The sequence below is a fragment of the Argiope bruennichi genome, chromosome X1 (genome assembly GCF_947563725.1).
Source record: "Argiope bruennichi chromosome X1, qqArgBrue1.1, whole genome shotgun sequence".
NCBI classification, from domain to species: domain Eukaryota; kingdom Metazoa; phylum Arthropoda; class Arachnida; order Araneae; family Araneidae; genus Argiope; species Argiope bruennichi.
The window spans coordinates 56,838,296-56,859,425 of record NC_079162.1 but is presented as its reverse complement, the minus strand read 5'-3'; the positions used below and the strand labels follow the sequence as shown (position 1 = coordinate 56,859,425).

Here is a 21,130-nt window from a genome sequence, read left to right as displayed (position 1 = left end):
TTACAAAATGTGTGGAACAAATTCAACTCCCGCCTGTGAGTGTGTTATGAGACCTATTGAGTGCATATTAAACATTTTTATAGTGTATGGAAAAGTCGGTGAGTTTGCTGCTATTTTCACAGATCATTCATATTGGTACGTGTAATACTTTTGAATATATAGCATTTTGAAAATGAGTAAATCTTTTACATTAGCTCTATATAATAAATTATAAATATTCAAATACTTTATTTTGGACTCCAGATTTATAAGAAGTGAATGTGGCGACTTATACGTATAGTTATTATAAAAAAAATTCGCTGCATGATTTTAATCTCATATTAAAATACAGATTGTTATCTCTCAAATTACTTAAAAAAATGAAACCTGTCCTTTTTTTGAAAGGGTACACTTTTTAGATATTTAGTTCTGATTTTATATTAAACACCTATGTTGATATGTACTCTTAGAAAATTATGAATATGTATTGGAAAATATTTTTGAAAGTTGATATACGTTGTTTTCGAGATAAGTTATTTTTTTGAAGAATTATGTTATTAAAAAATATTACAAACTTTTCAAACTATTAATGAAGCATGCGTTTTACGAAAAAATTCTAATGAGTACAAGTTGAATTTTTTTATAAACATAAAAAAAAATTCTTTATATTTAAGATAGCTAAAATTTTCACTTTTCAAAGAAGGCATAAAATTTATAAACTTTTCAGTAAGTATCAAAAGAAAAAGAAATAAAATCTTTTGTGAAAAAAAAGTGTAAAAGAAAGATTGAAATCTGCTAAAAGCAACGGATCGGCATGTAAAAAATAATAAGAACTATTTTCTAAAAAGAATACTAAGATACAGTATTTAAAAATGTGTATTTGTCCAGTAAAATTGTGTATCAAAGTATTATATTTCATTCATAAAATTTAAAAAATCCTTGTATGAATGTATTGCATACTAGTAAATATGTTTCTAGAATACCAGTAAATATATATACTTACTAGTAAATATATATGCCAATTAATTTTATATTTATGTATTATCTCTACCATGCAATATTAGATTTCACTTGAGAAAGGTCTATGAAAGGTATATGAGTATCCAGTATCCCAGTATCGATTCTCCTAATTATTATTAGCAGTACTGAATTTTCTAATTGTTATTCTTAATACTGAATCTCCCAACTGTTATTCTTAGCCTTGAATCTCCCAATTGTAATTGATTATAATTGGTCATAATTATTACTTTTAATATTTAATATCTTAATTGCTATTCTTAACAATGAATTTTCAAATTATAATCTCACTTCATTATTGGATGAAATAATCCATTCAGGAACCAACAATTATTTTGTGAAATTTGAGTTCATTATTTTCTACTTAAGTACTATTTGTCATAACTTAAGTACTACTTAAGTTCTACTTAAGCACTCTCTACTTTTCTACTCTTTAATACAAAATTAAACCAATGCACAAAAGACTAATTATAATAACCAATAGTAATAATTAATTTTAGTAATAATCAATAACATCTAGGCTGTGAATAATTAAAAAAAAAGAAAAAAAATTTTAATGTAAGAGAGTTTATTTTGTTGATCTTTTCTAAACTGTTTTTCTTTAATTACCCTATTTCAAAGTCAATATTTAATCACACCAGATATTGACTAAGTTCAATAATTAAAAAAAGATGAGCATGTAAATTTTTCTTGAAATATAAATCAGTGTAATTATATTAATTAATTAATGTAGTTATATTGATTAATTAATTAATGTAATTATATTATCAAGTATTTATTATAAAAATTGTATAAGGCAAATAATATTACATCATTTCATTGACAATTAATATTCAAATATTCAGCATTAAAATTTACATAAAATATATAATATACTAAATATACAAAATATTTTTGAATAAACACATGTTAATTTGCAATAAAATCTTTTATTTATTTCCAAATGGCAATAGAAAATAACTAAAACTTTGTCAAATATCTTCACTTAGTTTTAATCCTCGATATTTCGAAATTCATATTATGGAGACCAAGAACACGGTTGTATGAAGTACGTGGCAGTTTATTAAATAATTTAGTAATGATATAAATTTATTTTATTCATTTTAATTGCATTTTCAATACTTTATAACTAATTTTCGGAAGAAGAATTCTTAAATACGTATAAGCAAATAAATATATGTATTTGTGTATCGATTTATCAAGACTTCATATATGTATAACATTTGAAATATAGTAAAAATGCAGAAATATAAGATTTACAATTTTCTTCTGATAACGACTGTGAATTTTAATAGCATCTGGTGAATCTTAATCAACAATTATATCCAAAAGAATTTCTATTTTTTAATTTGTTGTTAAATATATTAACTAATTTTAATACTACTGTAACTATACTGCGTTGTCAAGAAGTAATTAAGGTATAGATATAATTTATACAGTAAATTTTAATTGGTAATTTGATATATTTTGACTTTTCATGTTTTAAAAAAAATAAATTATTTGAAACCGATACAATTTTAAAAATCCAGACATCGATAAATGCAGCAACTGAACAGAATTTTCAGTCATATGACTGGTTTAAAACCATCGTTTTTGATGAAATTATCGAATTTTTAAATTTAATGTTATAGTCTGTTTTATAAACTGTTTAAAACTGTCCTATTTATCACTGAATGTGAATTACAAATGAAGTCACAGCTGTTTTATTACCAAGTTATAAGTATTATTTTGTATTGTTTTAAAACTTTTAATACTTTTTCTGTGAAACGATATTTTTGAGATAAAGAAAAAAAAAAAAAAAACGCTCGACCGTAACAATGATTTTTCAAAAAGTTATTCAAGCATTAATATGAAATCTTCTCAGATTAATCACTAAAGTTTGTTTTATGTTTTCCTCTAAAAACCAAGGTCAATACTGAATTTTTAAGTGTTTGAGTGTAAGTAAAAAGCATTTTCTTATGAAAAATTACCAGTTTAATAACTTTGTTCAACTATATCACAAAATTATTTTGAATTACAAGAATATATTTTAGAAAATAACACAGATAACCGTCATAAGAATGGACTCATCTAAGATATTTATGTATATTTAAAATATAATATTATCTATGGCTGTTAGCTTAAGACTAATTTTTTAACTATTTTTCGTCAAATGCCTCAATTTTTTTAAAAAATAATATTTTTAAAGCTTGATTTTACATTCTTTCCATAGTTAAGAAACATATGCAGTTAACATTAAAGAAAACATACAAGTCGCTTAAAAAAAAAGTCTTCGAACACAATCGAATACTCTATATTACCTACTCTCATAGAAATACACATTTAAAAATTCTAGGCTTGATTGGCAATATCTAGCACAGTTTTATGTCTTTGATTTTAAATGTAGTGTTATAGGTATTTTTAGGGTTTTATATAAATAGGAGAAGCAAATATTATTATCTTAGATATTTTTCATAAAACTGAAGGTCTTTAGCTATAATGGCTTACCTCGAATTTTCTGAGCAGACGTTTAATGCTATATAGGGTACAAAAATTTGAAGAAAAAAAGTTCAAATATTTAGCTGATAATTCTAAATTTTCAATATTTTTTTACTATTAAAAACGTTTAAATCTACGTAGCTGAAATGTTCTTGCATTTAATGTAACTTTTTGTTACCAAAGAGATAAGTAATATTTTCTTTATAAATTCTCCTTTATCACTTCATATAGCATTAGCGAAAAAGAAATATAAATATTGATATATAAAAAAATACCACGTCATATATTTTAACAAATATCAAAAGCAATCATAATGTCAGAAAAAATTAATTTCTGTTATTTATTATTATTATATGAATTACCGTTTCAATTGCTATGACTAAAAGTTAAGTTCTATTATTCTTGTTGAATAATGAATGCATTTTACATTCGACGCTGCTGCGAGTTTCACCAGCTGCTCATCAGACTAAATTGGTAGTTGTATGCTTTCATCTTTTCAAACACTGTAATTGAAATGACTCGTGTCATTCACATCAGCGAATGAGTGAGTCAGAGAAAATGAAATATTATGAAACTGATTATAGCTGTAAACGGAAATTCTACAAAGGATATTTCAGGAACAATGATTTTGAAAGATAAATAACACTAATAACACTTCATCCGCTTCATTGAATAATAATTTATTAATTAATACACATTCACTCTTAATACGTAAAGTACTCATTAAAGCTTGTGTTACATTTAATCTTATTGCTTTGAATTGACAATTAGGGAAAAGGATTATGGTTTATTTCTGGTGTTATTTGTTTATAACCACTAAAGCATGAGAAGAGGATTAATATTTCATGAAAATGCAAAGTGGTAACTACACAATTTTCAAAATAACACTGTATTTCAATATTTTGAAACCTTCTTTTTTAATTATTCGACTCATTAAAAATATTTCAAGAATTTAAATAGCTAAAAACGAGCAAGTATAGCAATTTTAACAATACAATTTATTAATTTTCATTAATTGTTTATCCGCATTTCGATAAAAATACCAACATTTGAGTGAAAAGTTTTGTTACATAGTTGTTATTTAACAAAAATTCAAGATCAAATATTAATTATTGTGGAGAGATAGTAAATTGTACAATTTATTTTCAGGGAATTAGTTTAAGTGTATTCACAAAGAATAAATGGTTTCACATATTTCTTCAAACTGAAAAAACTAAACAAAAAATATTTTGCGTAGAGAGAACTTTATTGTGAAAAACACTTTATGCAATTTATACAAATGACAGGCTTATTTAAAACATTCCAATTAATAATCTTATATGATAGCTTGATGTTAGATGAATTTATAAGCATGTTAATACGGTTGCTAGTATGAGCTAGAACACAATGAAATTACAAAATGCATTTGAAATAACAAAATAAACACTGGCATTAAAATATTGGGAACAGCAACTATAATAATAAACATAATTGATAACCAATTTATTTATTTTTAACATTCTTGACACTTTTCAATACATATTCATTTAGAAAGATGAAAATCAATATACAGTAAACTCTCGATTATCTATGAGTATTAATTCCAAATTGTTGTTGAAAATAAGAGTGTAATAGTAAATAAATAAAAGATGCGTTTTAATGCAAAAAATCAAAATCCAATAACAGTTAGTTTCTTAAAAAAAATAAATCAATAATCTTGTGAAAATAAAAATCTCAAACTAATTAAAATTAAATCATAATTGTAGGCGATTATCTCTTACTATAAATAAAAATTTTCGTGTTTATTTGTGTTCTTTTTCGGTTATTTTGTTGATTATCCAAGGAATTGTTTTTCAGTACTTTGCAGATTATCCATGGAATTGCTAAGTTATCTAATTCCGTTGGAAATAGGAGTTCACTGTAATGACATAGGAAAAGTTTATGAATCTATGTATAGCAACAATATCACAACCATTCAGTTCCCAGTTTTTCGCCCCTCAATTAACCTACTTCTAATACTACCCATTTGAAATGACCTTATGATGAAGCAAAGTAGAAAAAAGTGCCCATGTCCTATGCAGCTTTAATAACAGTTTGGTTTAAGGGTGGTTGTAATGATGGGTTTCGGAAGATACGTCATGTTTTAACGGCTCACTGTCATAATGCTTATGAGAATCTGTTTGATGATTTGGTTTGCTGTGCATTGCATCAATCGCTGGGATTCTGAATTCTGGATATTTGTGTTTTGCGCCTAAGAATTCCTTATTCATAAACTTTTTGAAGGATTCCATGTGTTTCTTTTGCATCTCAGCAAATTTCTTTTCGTGTTCCTGCAGGAATTTTTTCTTAATATCGAGGTCGGCTAGATATTTCTGATGCAGATATTCATATGGTTTATATGACCATCCATAAATATGACCTCCATGATTAAATTTTGAAGTTGTAAATGGGCGGATTTTAAGATATTCTGATTTCAAATATTTCCCGAAATCGTCTTCATCTCCTAATTTATCATGGAGCAATCCAGCAACTGCCGGTTGTTTCTCTTCTTTAGATGGATGCAAATACTCATGTTTGTATTCCTTTTTGTCTTCATTAATTAACTGTGGCTTACTATAATAATTTTGATTGTATTCCTTTTTGTCTTCATTAATTAACTGTGGCTTACTATAATAATTTTGACTGTATCCCTTTTTGTCTTCATTAATTAACTCCGGCTTGCTATAATAATTTTCCTTGGTTGCATATTGGTGCTCAGAGTATGGATGTTTGTATTCATTTTGAATTCCATGCAATTCTTTATTATTGACGCTTTCATATTTATTAACATCTCTGAGCAATCCTTCTTTTTTATATTCAGTTTTAATTTTATAATCATTCAATGGTGGTGAACCCTCGTGCGAATTCCATGCTTTAGGATTCGAATCCTTAATATCGGTAGAATATTCATCAATGGCTTTGTAAACTTTTGGATACGAAGTCTTCAATTCATATTCATCCTCGCTGTGTTTGTAAGGTGATTTTTCATAAGGCTGTTTCCAACTTTTTAACGGATACTTTTCGTTTGTTAATTCTTTATAACGTGCACTGGTACCATCATTCCATGAAGAATCATGACTTGGATTCTTTGGTTTTGTTACCTCGTATGATTCATCTGGATGGAAGCCATATCTTGGTTGCTCTTTCACATCCTCGTCATTGCCATACCCATAACTCTCTTTATCAGTAGATTCGACATTGGAATCTTTCTCTTTCAGCCATTTCTGTCTTTGATTCTTGTATATCAAATAAGGTGATAAATCATCGGTTGGCTCAGCATGTTCCTTGTGTACTATCTCATCGCCTTCCACATAATATTTTCTTTCTTTTTTTCTTTGATTCAGAGGTTTATAAAAATCGTAGTTCGAAACTTTATCATCCTCCGCCGATTCACTATCAACTCTGTCTTTGTTGTCTTTATGAATGGAGTAAAGTTTCGGTTTCTTTTCATCCAAGTTTTCATTCTTAGTAAAAGAAAATGACTCATCATTGGAGTACGAATCACCTCGGTAAGCATGTGTTTTCTGAACAAGTAGGAGACATCCTATGCATACCTGTATGAAAAAGGAATAACTTTAAAAAAATGAAAAATAATTAAAATAAATGCTATTTTAATCATGAATAGCTTTTAAATATTTTTCTTATTAATCGGTACTAAATACACCTTTTATAATACCTTTTTCAAAAAGAAGTTTCCTTTAATTATAATTCAGGACTTTAAATTTAATTTGCAGTTGAAGCGCAACTATTTTGTTTCTTTTCGATAGCCAAATATTTAAAGGAAATTTATTTTTATAAAGCTTTGGCCATTTATTTTTATTCAAAATATAAAGAAAACCGTGTCTTCGTCTATATCGCGTTTCCACATAAGAAAAAATTGTGTGATAGTTATTTTTGAAACACTCCGTCAAGTGCATACACACATTAACCTAACGTATAAATCATACAAGTTTCATTTACGTCATATTTAGGCACTTATTGCCATCAGTCACGAATTAAGTTTTCTCTCTTTTCGTTGCTATGGATACAGGCGTGGTTTACTTTTTTTTTATTCATAGAATTCATTTCAAGTTGGCGAGTGTTGGTTGAAGAAAGAATCATTAGTATTCCTTCACTGCTTTAATATATCATCTACTTTAATTAAATATTTAAAAAATAAAACACGAATGAAGGGGGAAATGTATAAATTAACACGCAGATGCACGTGTTTTGTGTGGGAAAAGGGTATCGCTGAAAGGTAACAAAAAAGAAAGAAATAGAAAAAGAAAAGAAAAGAGCAGTAATATTTAATATATAACTCATAAAGAGATCAATTTAAAGCAAATTTTTGAAAAAATATATATACTGAGACAGCGAAATTAAAAGATGAAACTTCATTTCTACAGAAAAGACTCCCCATTTATAAAGAACAAGCATTAAAGAAAAAAATGAACTTTTTCGCCTTCCGCAGTTATCAAGGAGGTGATTAAACTGGATCTGATATATTAATTGTTATTATTAATGGTTTCTATAAAGTATATCATTAAATATTAATAAAAACCGATTTGGTTGTGTCCGAGCTGTGCTAGACAAATTACGTCCGCTGCTGAAATTGCATTCCTCTGAAACATTTTTTAAAAATTCTATTTAATAAAAAGAAATTTACCAAATTTTTTTTCCCGTTTACGTTTTTTTTTTACTTTCTCGTATGCGAAGTATAGAGAAAATATTGTAATCTTTAAAAAAATTAAACTCGATATTTTAACCAATTTAGACTGGAAAAACACATTTCTGGAAATATATCCGTCTGTCTGTGACCACGATGACACTAAAACGTTTTGAGCTAGATGGATGACATTTGGCATTTGTTCTTATACCAAATTTTTGGTCTTTGGCATTTACACAAATCTGTATATTTCTATCAAATTTTGAATAAAATCCAGTCCGAGGAAATCTGTCAGTGCGGCTGTCCGAATATTATTTAACAAGAAACGAGCTAGATGGGTAAAATTTGACACCCAGATTTATCTAAAGTACAGATGACTATGAAATTTGGAAACGGCGAAGGGTTGACCGTCTGCCGATCTCTATTTTTCGAAGCATGTAAAAGCGATAACTCAAAAACATAATAGCTTAAATATATGAAAACTGGCAACGGATTTTGTGACTCTGTAGTAGTTCTGTGTCAAATTTTAATTTCAATTCAATTCAATTCAAATTTAAATTTAATTCAATTCAAATTTAATTCGATTTTAATTTTTTAAAAAGGCGTCCGAAATGCATATTCGATTTCCAGGTATTTGAGCAAGCCACGAATTAATTGTCAAATATATCAGTCAGAAACACGCGATAAATTCAGTAAAAATACTAAATTCACGCCAAAGATCAATATTTCGTAACTATTCTTCACCAATAGCATGCAAGGCATTCATGGCCTACCCGAAGTACACAATTTTATGTATAGGGAGGGGGATAACATTTTAATAAGAAAGTATGCAAGAAAATTTTGAGGAGACCTCCGCTGCCCTCTCAGTTTTTCGAAAGAATAATCGCGTGATTAAAATATTAAATAATATTAAAAATTATTAAAAACAAACGTTTCCGTGTTTCGCTCGCGCGTGTGCGTGTTGGCGTTCTACAGGCCAGATCATTCGGCATGCAGCTACCAAGTTTTGCACATATATAGATAGGCGGGAATGCACACCTCGGAAAGAATTTTATTGAAGTTTTAATTACAATTTTATTTAATTAAAAATTAAATTGAATTCTGGCATTTTCCACAATAACTTCCGAAGATATTATTGCATAAAAGATAAATTTTACATCATTTACAAGTTTAAAAAATTTTTCTTTTTAATTATACTTTTTAATCGTTTAATAGATTATCTTAAAATTCAAATTATTTTCATTGTTTGATTTAAAATCGTGATTTTCTTCCATTGTTGAAAGCTAAAAAAGAAGGATTCCGTTTAATATCTGTATAGTTTGTAAGACAAATAAAAACGTGAAATTGCTATACCGCGAAATTTAGAAGATAGACGAACTGGATATTTACGCTTTTTATAGCGTTAGATTGCTATGGGACTGGTTTCCACTAGAAAGGTTCATGTACACAATAAACAGAACATGCGTAAGAGCAATTCAAATATGCGGCATTAATTCAAATATGCGGCATTTGATGGAACGTGTATATGAAGTTATATCTAAACTATTTATCTAAAATGAAATATAACTAACTCTGGTCTCCAAAGGCGACTAGTAATAAATGAATGAAACTATTTACAAAATTTATAGCTTTTCACTTTAACTGATTTATTATTATTAATGCTGAGGGCTATTTTGCGGCTCTAAGAAGTACACATTATGAAGTCCCCTTTTTTAATAAAGATGACCCTATAGGCTTCACATTTTGGCACATTTTTAACTTGTTAATGATTTGTTTTACGTTAATAATTTTTAATTAACTCTATGAATATATATTTGTCTTTATTTTTCTATTATAATTCCAGACTGCACGATATGCACGCTTATATACAATATCATTGAAGCAAGTTCGATTTTTATAAGTGTTCTTATAAATAAATTAACGTAATGAAACAGAAAGGAATCAGTCTAATTATACTTGATAAAGAGTTAATATTATCTTAATATTTTATTATTCATAGAATTTGCAGTTTTTACAATCTCATTTATTTGACCAGTAGGGAAATCAAATTTTTAATTGACCTTCTTACGGCCGCCTTTTAGCTTAACGATTGCGTAGATGAAAATCCGCTACTGAGTAAAAACAAATACAAATAGTTTAATACAAAAGGCACTTAACATAGAAAAAAGTCATTGTATGAAGCAAGTACAGCTATAATGATGCATTTAAGTTGGTATATGCATCTTAAATTGGTTGATGGTATAAGAAAATCTTAAATTTGTCTTGTTATCTACTATCTTAAGTCATTTAAAAAACATTACTTGAAACTAATTATATCGGTAACTCCCAATATAATTCAAATAAAATATTTTTAGTAAATATCTTTTTAATTATATTAAAAGTATTAAGATTAAGAAAATTGTGACGTGAAATTAAATTACAGAAACTTTTTTTTAAAGAAAAATTATCAAAAAGTTCTGATAAAATTATTTAAAAGACATTTTTCAGGCATTCATTAAATGATTTTTAACATGTAGCAACATATAAAAAAATTAATTATAATTCCAAATTGATTGCATTATTTCGATAATAAATCAAAGAAAGAATCAAAAAGTTTCAGCATGACGACACTTGTACTTTAAAATCTAGCTGATGGGTGGCAAATGCTAGTTAGTAAATGCCTGTTAAAAATAAATAAGGAGTTCAGGAATGTGTATTGATATGCGAGACGAAATAGAAAAGAAAGCAATGGAATGCGCTTGGTTTAGCTATAGGAGTGTAATACAACTATGCTAAAAAAAGAAAAGAAAAGAAAGAACCTGGGCGTTAACGGGTTATGATGTATTCACCCTAAATTTTAACATATTTTATCAACAGCTTGATGAATTTGTATAATTTTTTCTTATTTCTTTCAACAGCCAAGTAAAAAAAAGAAAAAAAAAAACATATTCCCGATAACTATGTAGCTAGAAGAATAAGCGACACTTCCATGCTTCCCAATATAACGTCAAGATGACGCAGTGACATTCTCCAGTTGCGGTGCCAGAAAATGGATGCTTAGATGGAGAATGCATTATCTCTTGAACGGCGTTACATCAAAAAGCAACCGCGTTACGGGAAGACGAGAAATTTTTAACATTTTTTTGCTGCAAATATTTCTTGGAAAATATATCATAGTATTTAATCCCCTATTTCACTGAAATTTCAAAGCTTATTTATAAAGCTTAGAAATTTATATTTTCTACAAAATAAAATATAAAGGCATCAAATGAAAGTTATATTTTTATATCAGTTTTATTTTTAGTATCAATCATCTTTAGTATCACTATTCAGAAAATTTCAACTCACCTCTTCAGATTTCTTATTACCTCATGAAATATTAAAATTTTAACCTGTTAACCTGATAATTAACTTATATTCAAATTGTCCTGCTATGAAATTTTTCGTCATGCTCGGTTAACAGGTTAAATAAGAATAAAGAAAAATTTGTATATAAATATGAATAATTGATTTTTAAATATTACAACAACTGATCCAGATTACAAGTTTGTTTATAGATACAACAGGAGTAAATAAATCCAAAAAAGTAAAATAAAGCAAGAAATGCTAAAAAAAATTAAATTAGGTAATTGGAAATAGATAAAACATTATACAGAGTTATAAAACTTAACATATGTCAATAATTGCGGAGTCAATGATTCGTAAAATGAGGACCATATTTCGAAACTTTAAATTTTTATTTTAGTCACGTCTTTGATAAATTTTAGAGAATTATCGAAACAAACTAAAGACCATGCAGGTCTAAATAGTTTCAAATCTTCAACCCAAACTAGAAAATATTAATGTAAGAATCGCTCAGTTGTGACTGAAATTACCGACTTCGTAATTTCAGTAGCCAGCCACAAAACAAACCATAATTCCACTAGTTTAGAAATATGTTCTGTTTCAATTAATTGCAGTAAATATTTTTTTTGTTACAGAGATTAAAAATAAATAAATAATATAATTCTGTCTTTGATTTTATCTTATTCTATCTGTTTTAAAAATATGCACACTTTATATGTTGCAAATAATTCATAATATCTTGAACGAATTCAACTAACATCATTTTTACCCAAAATGTAATATTATCAATAGTTCATATACTTTTTTATGGGAGATATTTCACGTGATGCCACAAACACATGATAAATATAATTGTGAGTGTTATCAAGCATATAAAGGCGCGTTGTCTTACACTGTCGTATTCTTTTTTCTTTTTTTTTACTCTAGGAAAAAGCTCAAAGGATTTCAAAATTAAGGAGACACGACGTACTTGATGTGTTACATTTAAATAAATTTTGATTCCATGTTCGTGTAGTCACTTAGAAAACAATTAATTGCAAAATTTCATAATATTTAAAATAATTAATCCCAATAATAATGATTCCAGGATATGAATCCATCTTCCTCTCAAATATTATACATCATTTTGCAAATGCGTGGACGGAAAGAAGAAACTTTTGAAATGTTAGCATCTATTTATTTCACCACGGGAGTCATACTATATACAGGAGAGGAGCGATGATACAATTATGTCTGTTTACATCGAAACATAAGAGCAAAGTGCCCGAAATTTTTCCCTTCAGTGATTTTACCATGAGATTCTGCAGGGATTTCTTTGCCACGTGTAGATTTAGGAAAGGGAATCTTCAGTATCTTTGAAAGGTATGTGCAAGTATTAATGAATTTTCATGAGTCAGCAATTTGTTAAGCTCATGTTAGAAATAATTAAATAAAAAATGGGAAATGTATCAGAAAATAATAAAACATTTTAGAATGAACATGTAGCCCATGTAGCCATTTAAGATAAAAATTAAGAAATTAATTAAGATTTAAATTAGATTTAAAAATATCATTGCACTTATACATATGCGTTTATAGACGCATGAAGAAATTTATGTAGGCATTTAATTGGAGTAAACTGGAAAAAGGAATGATTAATACGAATATTCTCATCAACTGTATGAAAAATTAAAGCTTAAAATCCTATGCAGCTGAATGCTTCGATATTTTCAAAGCATTCAGCTGCATAGGATTTTAAGCTCTAAGATTACTGAAATCAAATTTATTCTTTTAAAAGAATATTGCTTAAATTCTTCAGCAACTCGCATAATGATCTATAAAAAAAGATGGTTGATAATACAAAAAAATATGTTAATCTTTGTTTACTCTTAAAATTAGAAGGTTTCTCTTAAGTGAATGCTTATAAATCTGAAAGGAAGGATTTGCTAAAATTATAAAAGATTGTTTAACTGTAAATAATGAGCTAAAATAGAATTTAATCCGAATGTCCTTTCGTGAGATTGATGTAATTAGATATATCAGTTGCGGCGTAACACCAGTTACAGCTCATTAAAAAATAACATAATGTCCAATTTGAAAAACCGTTACGTAATAAATTCCATTTCTTGTAATACATAAAGTTAATTATTCTAGGAAGAAAATTTGTTTCTTGGTTTCAAGATCCTGTTCCCATGCAACTGAATGCTTCGATATTTTCAAGTATCAAGAATGAATATATAAGACTCCTAAAATCTTATTTATTATGTTAAAAGAATTTTGCACAAATTATTCAACAACTCGCGTAATGATCTATAAAAAAAGAATGTAGATAATACAAAAATTATATTAATCTTTGTTTACTCTTAAGATTAGAAGGTTTCTTTTAAATAAATGCTTATAAATCTGAAAAGATTTGTTAAAATTATAAAACGCTGTTTAACTGTAAGTAATGAGCTAAAGTATAATTTAATCTGAATGTCCTTTCGTAAGATTGATGTAATTAGATATGCCAGTTGCGACGTAACACCAGTTACAGCTCATTAAAAAATAACGTAATGTCCAATTTGAAAACCCGTTACATAATAAATTCCATTTCTTGTAATACATAAAAGCTAACTATTCTTGGAAAGAAATTTGTTTCTTGGGTTCAAGATCTTCTATATAGAAGAATGGAAACTTAATACAGTATGCAATTTATGAATAATTTCCTTAACTATTATCTTAATATTTTTCTCTAAGCTTTTTTTTATATTGACAAAAATTCTTGGAATCAGATTTCAAGAATTAAATGAAAATAATATGGATTCCAATTGATGACATTAAAAATTGCTGTATTCTTAAAAGATTATTCAGCAATAGAATTTAAGATAAATAACAGGACTGAAATACAATAATTTAGATAAAACCGTTGTAAATTGAAGCAATTTATCTTAACATCTTATCTATATTAGCTGTTCTTTCGACTACAAGGAAGTTCAACTATCAAATTAAAATTTATTTTCTTCACTAACAAATGGCAAGCATTTTTTCCTTTCATGTGAGCGCAAAGAAAGGAAGATAAGATAGACTGACGCATGAAAATAATGAAGTTTGTTGATAAATAGTATTCGTTGCTAAGGCTTAAACGTCTGTTAGAGACTTTCTGTCGTTTCTCCCTGGAAATATTAATCGACGTTTTCTATTTCTCCTGCCATTTATCATCTAGAATTCACTTGCGGATTCATTCTGACAATATATTAAAAAGAAAGGCATGATTCTAATCCATTTTACTTTCAACGCGTCAAGATTTCAGCTTTCATTCAATCTGATACATTTAATAAATATTCAGGGTTAGAGATTGATATCTAATAAGGTTTAACATTCATGCCATATTAAACAAATTTAATCCGGGAAATTGAATACTCCATTTAATAATATTTTATCGAATTATTTTACTTTCAGGAAGCAAATGAGCATTTAAAAAATAAAAGATTATGATCATTTAAATAAGCTGAGAAAAGTATGAAAGATTATACTCAGGATTGAAAGTGAAATTCTCATAATATTGATAAGAATTTGTTTTTAATAAATTAAAACGAACTCATAACTGGATTTTTTTATTATTTGCGATTATTTTGTAAAAAGCGGAACAATATTACTCTTTTAGTAATATTTCCAACTGACCTAAAGATTTAAATAATAAATTCAAATTATTTGCTTTCTTAAAATAAATTATTTTCTAATCACTTAAACTCAATCTTAAAGCAACAATCTTAAAGCTCAATCTTAAAGCAATCTTCTTATTTGAGCGGATTCTGGATTTTTCATTCTTCTCGGGGTCTAATATCTATAACATTAAACATTAAATACGGAACTGTATCACTCGAAAGTCACGGGGGGGGGGAATAAAGGCTTGCTCAGCTAGATTTCAGGGAAAATCCCTTTTTTAAAGCTATTTACACTCTGGAGGTGTTCTGATGCCCTTTTTTCTGATTTCTTCATTGCTTTGTTGTTTTGTTCCCTGTTCAGGATTTAACAAAGAAAATTTAAAAGCTGCTAAAAAATGAATTTTCTTCTTATTCATGAAGAAGAATAAAGCTATGATTTCAAATTAACTCTTCTCCTGCTCAAATACTAAAAAAGTTTATATGTGTGTGTGTGTGTCTGTGTGTGTGTGTATGTGTGTGTCTGTGTGTGTGTGTGTGTATGTGTGTGTGTGTGTGTCTGTGTGTGTGTGTGTGTGCGTGCGTGCGTGTGTGTGTGTGTGTGTGTGTGTGTGTGTATAAATCGAAATAAGAATATTTTTAGCTTATACTTATGTATGAAACCTACTAAAAAATAAGTGTTAGAAATAAAAAGTAAAAGTTAATTTTCTCCTTAAACTATTTTCACACAACGTAAATCATTTTCGGAATTTAAATACTGAAATTTAATTTTTTATTTTATGTATAACATTTTTCTAATAAAAGGAGTAACTGAATTTTGAATGATAGATATATGTATTTTTTTTTATTTAGAGAGCAATCAAATTCATATTTTTCATTTCAATAATAATAATTTTAGTCTTTTAAAAATAAGCTTTCTTTTTAGGTATGTTACTAATATGCAAGAATGCGTCGATATGTACTATAAAAGTGCCCAATAGTTAATTTTGCGGTTAACTATCAAAATGTCAAGGGTAAAAACCACAAGCAGACAGTTAATTTGAAAATCAATATATGCTAAATATCAAAGTACTTTCTTTTGAAAATGACAGAATACAGCAGGGTTTTCCACAAGGAAAACTAATCGTGTTCATAAAACAAACGAAAACTTGCTCTATTTAGGAGAATAAAGAAATATTTGAGACTCTCATTAATAAATAAATATTTCAGTAAAACTACTTTTCGAGCTGAAAGCATGAAGTTAAGTACCAGTTTCTATAGATATATAGGAATTTCCCAATGTGTGTGACACAAACCTAGACAGGGTTTTTATCATGAATCGATTCGAATTCAGTGCGAAATTATAGCAATGCATACTTTCGTCAGATTTTATTCGATTTTTGTGAATGAAGATATGCTATTAAGTTTTTCTCTAATTTGAAAAGTTGTATTAAAATTTATCGTACTAGTAGTTCGACTAAATTTTTATTAATTAATGTTTCATAATTGTTACTTTATTTTTCGATGTATAAGAAAAAGAAATGGACTCTTAGTTTTATCACAAAAACTGATTAAATTACCAAGGACATGAATCACAAAAACCATTTTTCATGGAAGATCAAACGAAAATAGCAGGAGTATACTGTTCGTTTTTTCTATATACTGTCCCTTTTAGAATATTATGCCTACCACTTTTAGACAATTTTATTCCTTGGTGAGGTGGTACTCGTTAGGTCAGAAAATTTTCCAAATTTCATTTTAAGTATGATTTTCTTTTTTTATTATTCATTTTCGGTGTTGATTTTCGTTTTCTTTTCGAATTGTATCATTTTTTTAAATTCTAAACTGTGTAATGTTTCTATACATTGCTTATTTTAAAAAAATAAGCATTCCCCTTTCCGTTTGTCATCCCACCTCCAGTTTGGTGAAATCAAAACTGATTGATGCATGCGCAAAAGCTTGATGGGCTTCCTTATCTCGAAATAGACAGCATTCCTTCAAAATAGCCCGTTTGGAGCTTACTTTTTTCGTAAAGCGAAGAAAATTGAGTATGAAATTTGGACCAGTGCCTTTTCCCATTGAGTAGATTGATCTGAAATGGGACTGGTATCCACTGCTGTGGATTGAAGATCATGAAATCATACTTCATCTAGCTCGATGAAACATTGCTCTAAGTGTTATTGCATTGACGCACACACAGACAGATCAACAGCCAAATGATACATTAATGGATTTGGTTCAAAATCTAATACAGATCTACAAATTTTAAACTTATTTTGTTAGAGCTGTAGAAACACTCATGAATCATTTTTATTAATTGAATACAATATATAATTTTAGGCTATACATATTTGAATGCATAGCTCCTTTATTTTGTTCTCTATCTGTAATTAAGAAATATCTCAAATAAAGATTTAGTTATCGTTTCATGTCTTGCACTAAATAAATATTTCCTGATCTATTTCATACCAGGAATAATATTGAAAACAGCCGCTTTTTTTCTAGAACTGTTTTCTCTAGATATCTTGACAGGTCTCATAACATTTAGAAAAACTGCGTTCAAGTAATCTTTTTTAAAGTTTTCATAATTAAAGAATTAAATCATATCAAATCAGGTATAAAATCAGGTATAAAATCATATCAAATTTCATCAATCTAGAGTGAATTTGAGTTACGCATTCACAAGTATATGGACAGGCAGACTTCTTTATAATGTATTTCGTCCAAAATATTATGCTTAAATACAATTCTGCGGTTAAAGCCGAATAACAAAATTAATTTCTCTTGTTTTTTTTTTCTTTCTGTTTTTGAGTAATTTTGTTCACAGATATATCGATCAGTAGATATACAATTCCAAAATTGTTTTAAAGATTTCTAGGAAAATATCGAGATTCAGTAATATCTTAAAATCGAATTTTTCAATGAGTGAAATACCTTTTTGTGCATTGTATGAAGAAAATATTTAAAAAAAAAAAAGAAAAAGAAAAGAAAAGAATTGAGCATTCGATTTTGCTCACAAAAAAGTTCTGAAAATAGTCTTGTATAAATCCAAAACACTGATAAAAAAATTGTACTTGAGTCAGCGAGATTTATTGTGCCGTTTCGTAAATTTCAGCATATTTATAAAAAGAAAATGGTCTAAAACTCACTTTCAATACTAAACAATTACATCCTTATGAAGAATTTACTAGTTATTTTTCATCATATAAATATATTTAGTGCGATGAAGAGGCTTTTTAACGGAATTATTTCTCTATAAAAGTGAAGAAACATATAGAATAGCTCTGTCTTAAAATAGCAACGTTTAATAATTTCTCGTATGAATTATTGAAAAATAAAACAGACGTACAAAATTAGAGCCATGGCTAGAGCTATATAGTCAGAATCAAAGAGTCACAAAGCATGAGGGTTTTTTTGGATAAAAAATCAGAGCTAAAAAATTAAACCGGATACAATTATTAATTTTAGAGCTGTGGAAGTACTCAAAAACTTTCTTATTTTAATAATTTCTGTTATTCATCATTAAAATTTATAATTGCTGTATAAAATTATAGCCAAAGTAAGAGATATATGGTCAAATTATTGGAGTCACAAAACACGATATTTTTTTTCAGATGGAAAATCACCCCCACCTCCCGAAAATAAAAACTAATCAGATTAAAAAGTTTAAAATTGCTTATGATAAACGTCTGCAAACATTCTAAACTTTCTTTCTTCTTTCTTAATTTCTGTTATTAATTTTTAAACATTATAATCATCGCATAAAATTAAAGCCAAGGTAAGAGATATATAGTCAAAATTATTGGATTCTCAAAGCCCAACATTTTTTTCGAATACAAAAACAGGGGGGAGGGACTTACAAGACTTAAAATTTTAAACTTATTTTGTTGGAGCTGTGGAAGCACTCATGAATCATTTTTATTAATTGGATACAATATATAATTTTAAGCTATACATATTTGAATGCATAGCTTCTTTATCTTATTCTCTATCTGTAATTAAGAAATATTTCAAATAAAGATTTAGTTATCGTTTCATGTCTTGCACTAAAATAAATATTTTCTGGTCTACTTTATACCTGGAATAATATTGAAAACAGCAACTTTTTTTCGAGAACTTTTTTCTCCAGATGTCTTGACAGGTCTCATAACATTTAGAAAAACTGCGTCAAAGTAATCTTTTTTAAAGCTTTCATAATCAAAGAATTCCATTTAATTGATGACAGAAGTATTATTTAAAAGTAACAAAGTAAATTTTTCATAATTGTTAGTCTAAAAACTAGTCGTTGGTAATTTTTTTTCTTTAAAGATTAAAAATTCAAGTAAAGCATCGCTATTATTAATATTTCTATGCAGATGAACAGTATTTTACTACTCTGGCTTCGATTCATTTTTAATTCTAAGGACAACATTCCATTCTGAAAATATTCTGATGATTTTTAAGATTCTTATGATCATTCGAAGAAGTTGAAAAAAAAACCTATAACATTACCCATTACTTCAATAAATAATGACTACTTAATTTATTTAGAAAATATCATGAAAAATTCGATTCAAATTTTCTAAAGCATACTTACATTTTTTCACTTTTTCTTAGATTCCAAAGAAAATTTTTATGGAAATAATCTATAAACTTACTTTTTAATTTTTTTTCCATCTTTATTTCCCTTGGAGAATTTTTAAAAAAAAATTGATTGAAAAATAAATTTATACTTACAAATATGTATTTTTATTAGATAATTATATTATTATAAATATTATCATTTTCCGTATATCACACCTGTAAAAATAAGCTTATAAAATAGTTGCTGTAGCTTGAATAAAATATTTCTTACCAGTGATCTTACAATACTCGCCGTTCCTCCCACACAATGCTGCATTTTGTGAATGTTATGACAACAGCAGGATTACAACTTTAAAATGAAACAAATTATACAAATATGATTCCTATATATCCGAAGTATATGGTACACTGAGCAAGGGGAAATGATTTGTGATGAAACTTATAATTCTTTCAATTCTTTACTTAATTTGCTAGTTTTCATCTCTTTCGGGTCCAGTGAATTCGTGACACACGCATTCTGCACAAGAGGAGCGATTTTCCGGCCAAACGTGTGTCGCAAGAGCAAAAAACTTTCAAATTTGTGTCTCCAGGAAGTTGACGAAATCCCACGTTTTGAGAACATCGTTTCCGAAAGATTCTAATTGTTTCTTCGTTTATTGATGTTATTCTTGAAACCTTATGGTATAATATGGGACTGTTTCATTGGGTAATTTGTATTTGAATAGAATAATACCAGTTTCTATCATTAAGTAATCTTTCTATGGTTCACCAACAGGACTTTATCCCTTCCTATTGTTGAAACAAGTTTATTTAAATGCAGACTATCAGATAAAATAGTCTGTTAAACTATCCGATCTCAAAACTGAATGATGGAATCTTAAATTGGAATTACAATTTCTGCAGACAAATACATTTTTTTCTCCATCAAAGTCCTTTGATTCTGTTTCAAAGTTAATGTCACTGACATAAAAAAGACGCTATCGGATTTCACCATCAAAGAAATTTGTAAAACAGATGGTTACAATGGTTTATTATCCATTCATCGCGTAATGTTGAAGCATGGCACGTTATTACAGTGTAAATAACTCTTTGTATTTTTACCAGATTTTGCTCAAATGTTCTAAATCCTATTTTATACGTTACTTCTTTTTTCGTTTGTTTGTTTGTTTAACTTATTACCACTCAAAACTATTTGAAATATAATGTAATTAAAAAAAAAAATTCGTAAATTTCGTGTTTTATCCGTTTCTATTTATTTATTTCGAAAAAAATATTCAGAATATTGATTTTAAAATAACCCAATTAAAATATGGAAATTTAAATTTAACCCTTAAGGTTCCACTGGCGTCGCTACGGGAACATTAGATGCTTATGTGCCTTATGCTCGAAATACATATAATACATTTTTTTTTATTTAAATAATCTCGATAGACCTTTATCGAGATAGCAATAACTAATTTTATTTGCTAATAATCAGTTTAATCAGCTAATAATCAGTTTTTAA

The 21,130-nt window shown here is 27.6% G+C and overlaps 1 protein-coding gene across 1 annotated transcript; it reads right to left on the bottom strand.

The window, feature by feature from the left end:
* Nucleotides 1–5,224: 5,224 nt before the first annotated feature.
* Nucleotides 5,225–20,151, bottom strand: LOC129958870 (uncharacterized). The gene is made up of 2 exons (XM_056071592.1): nt 19,898–20,151; nt 5,225–7,046 (listed from the first exon to the last, which is right to left on the bottom strand). The coding sequence occupies exons 1-2, from the start codon at nt 19,940–19,942 to the stop codon at nt 5,553–5,555; spliced, it is 1,539 nt and encodes a 512-aa protein (XP_055927567.1). The 5' UTR covers nt 19,943–20,151; the 3' UTR covers nt 5,225–5,552.
* Between the last annotated feature and the right edge of the window lie 979 nt (nt 20,152–21,130).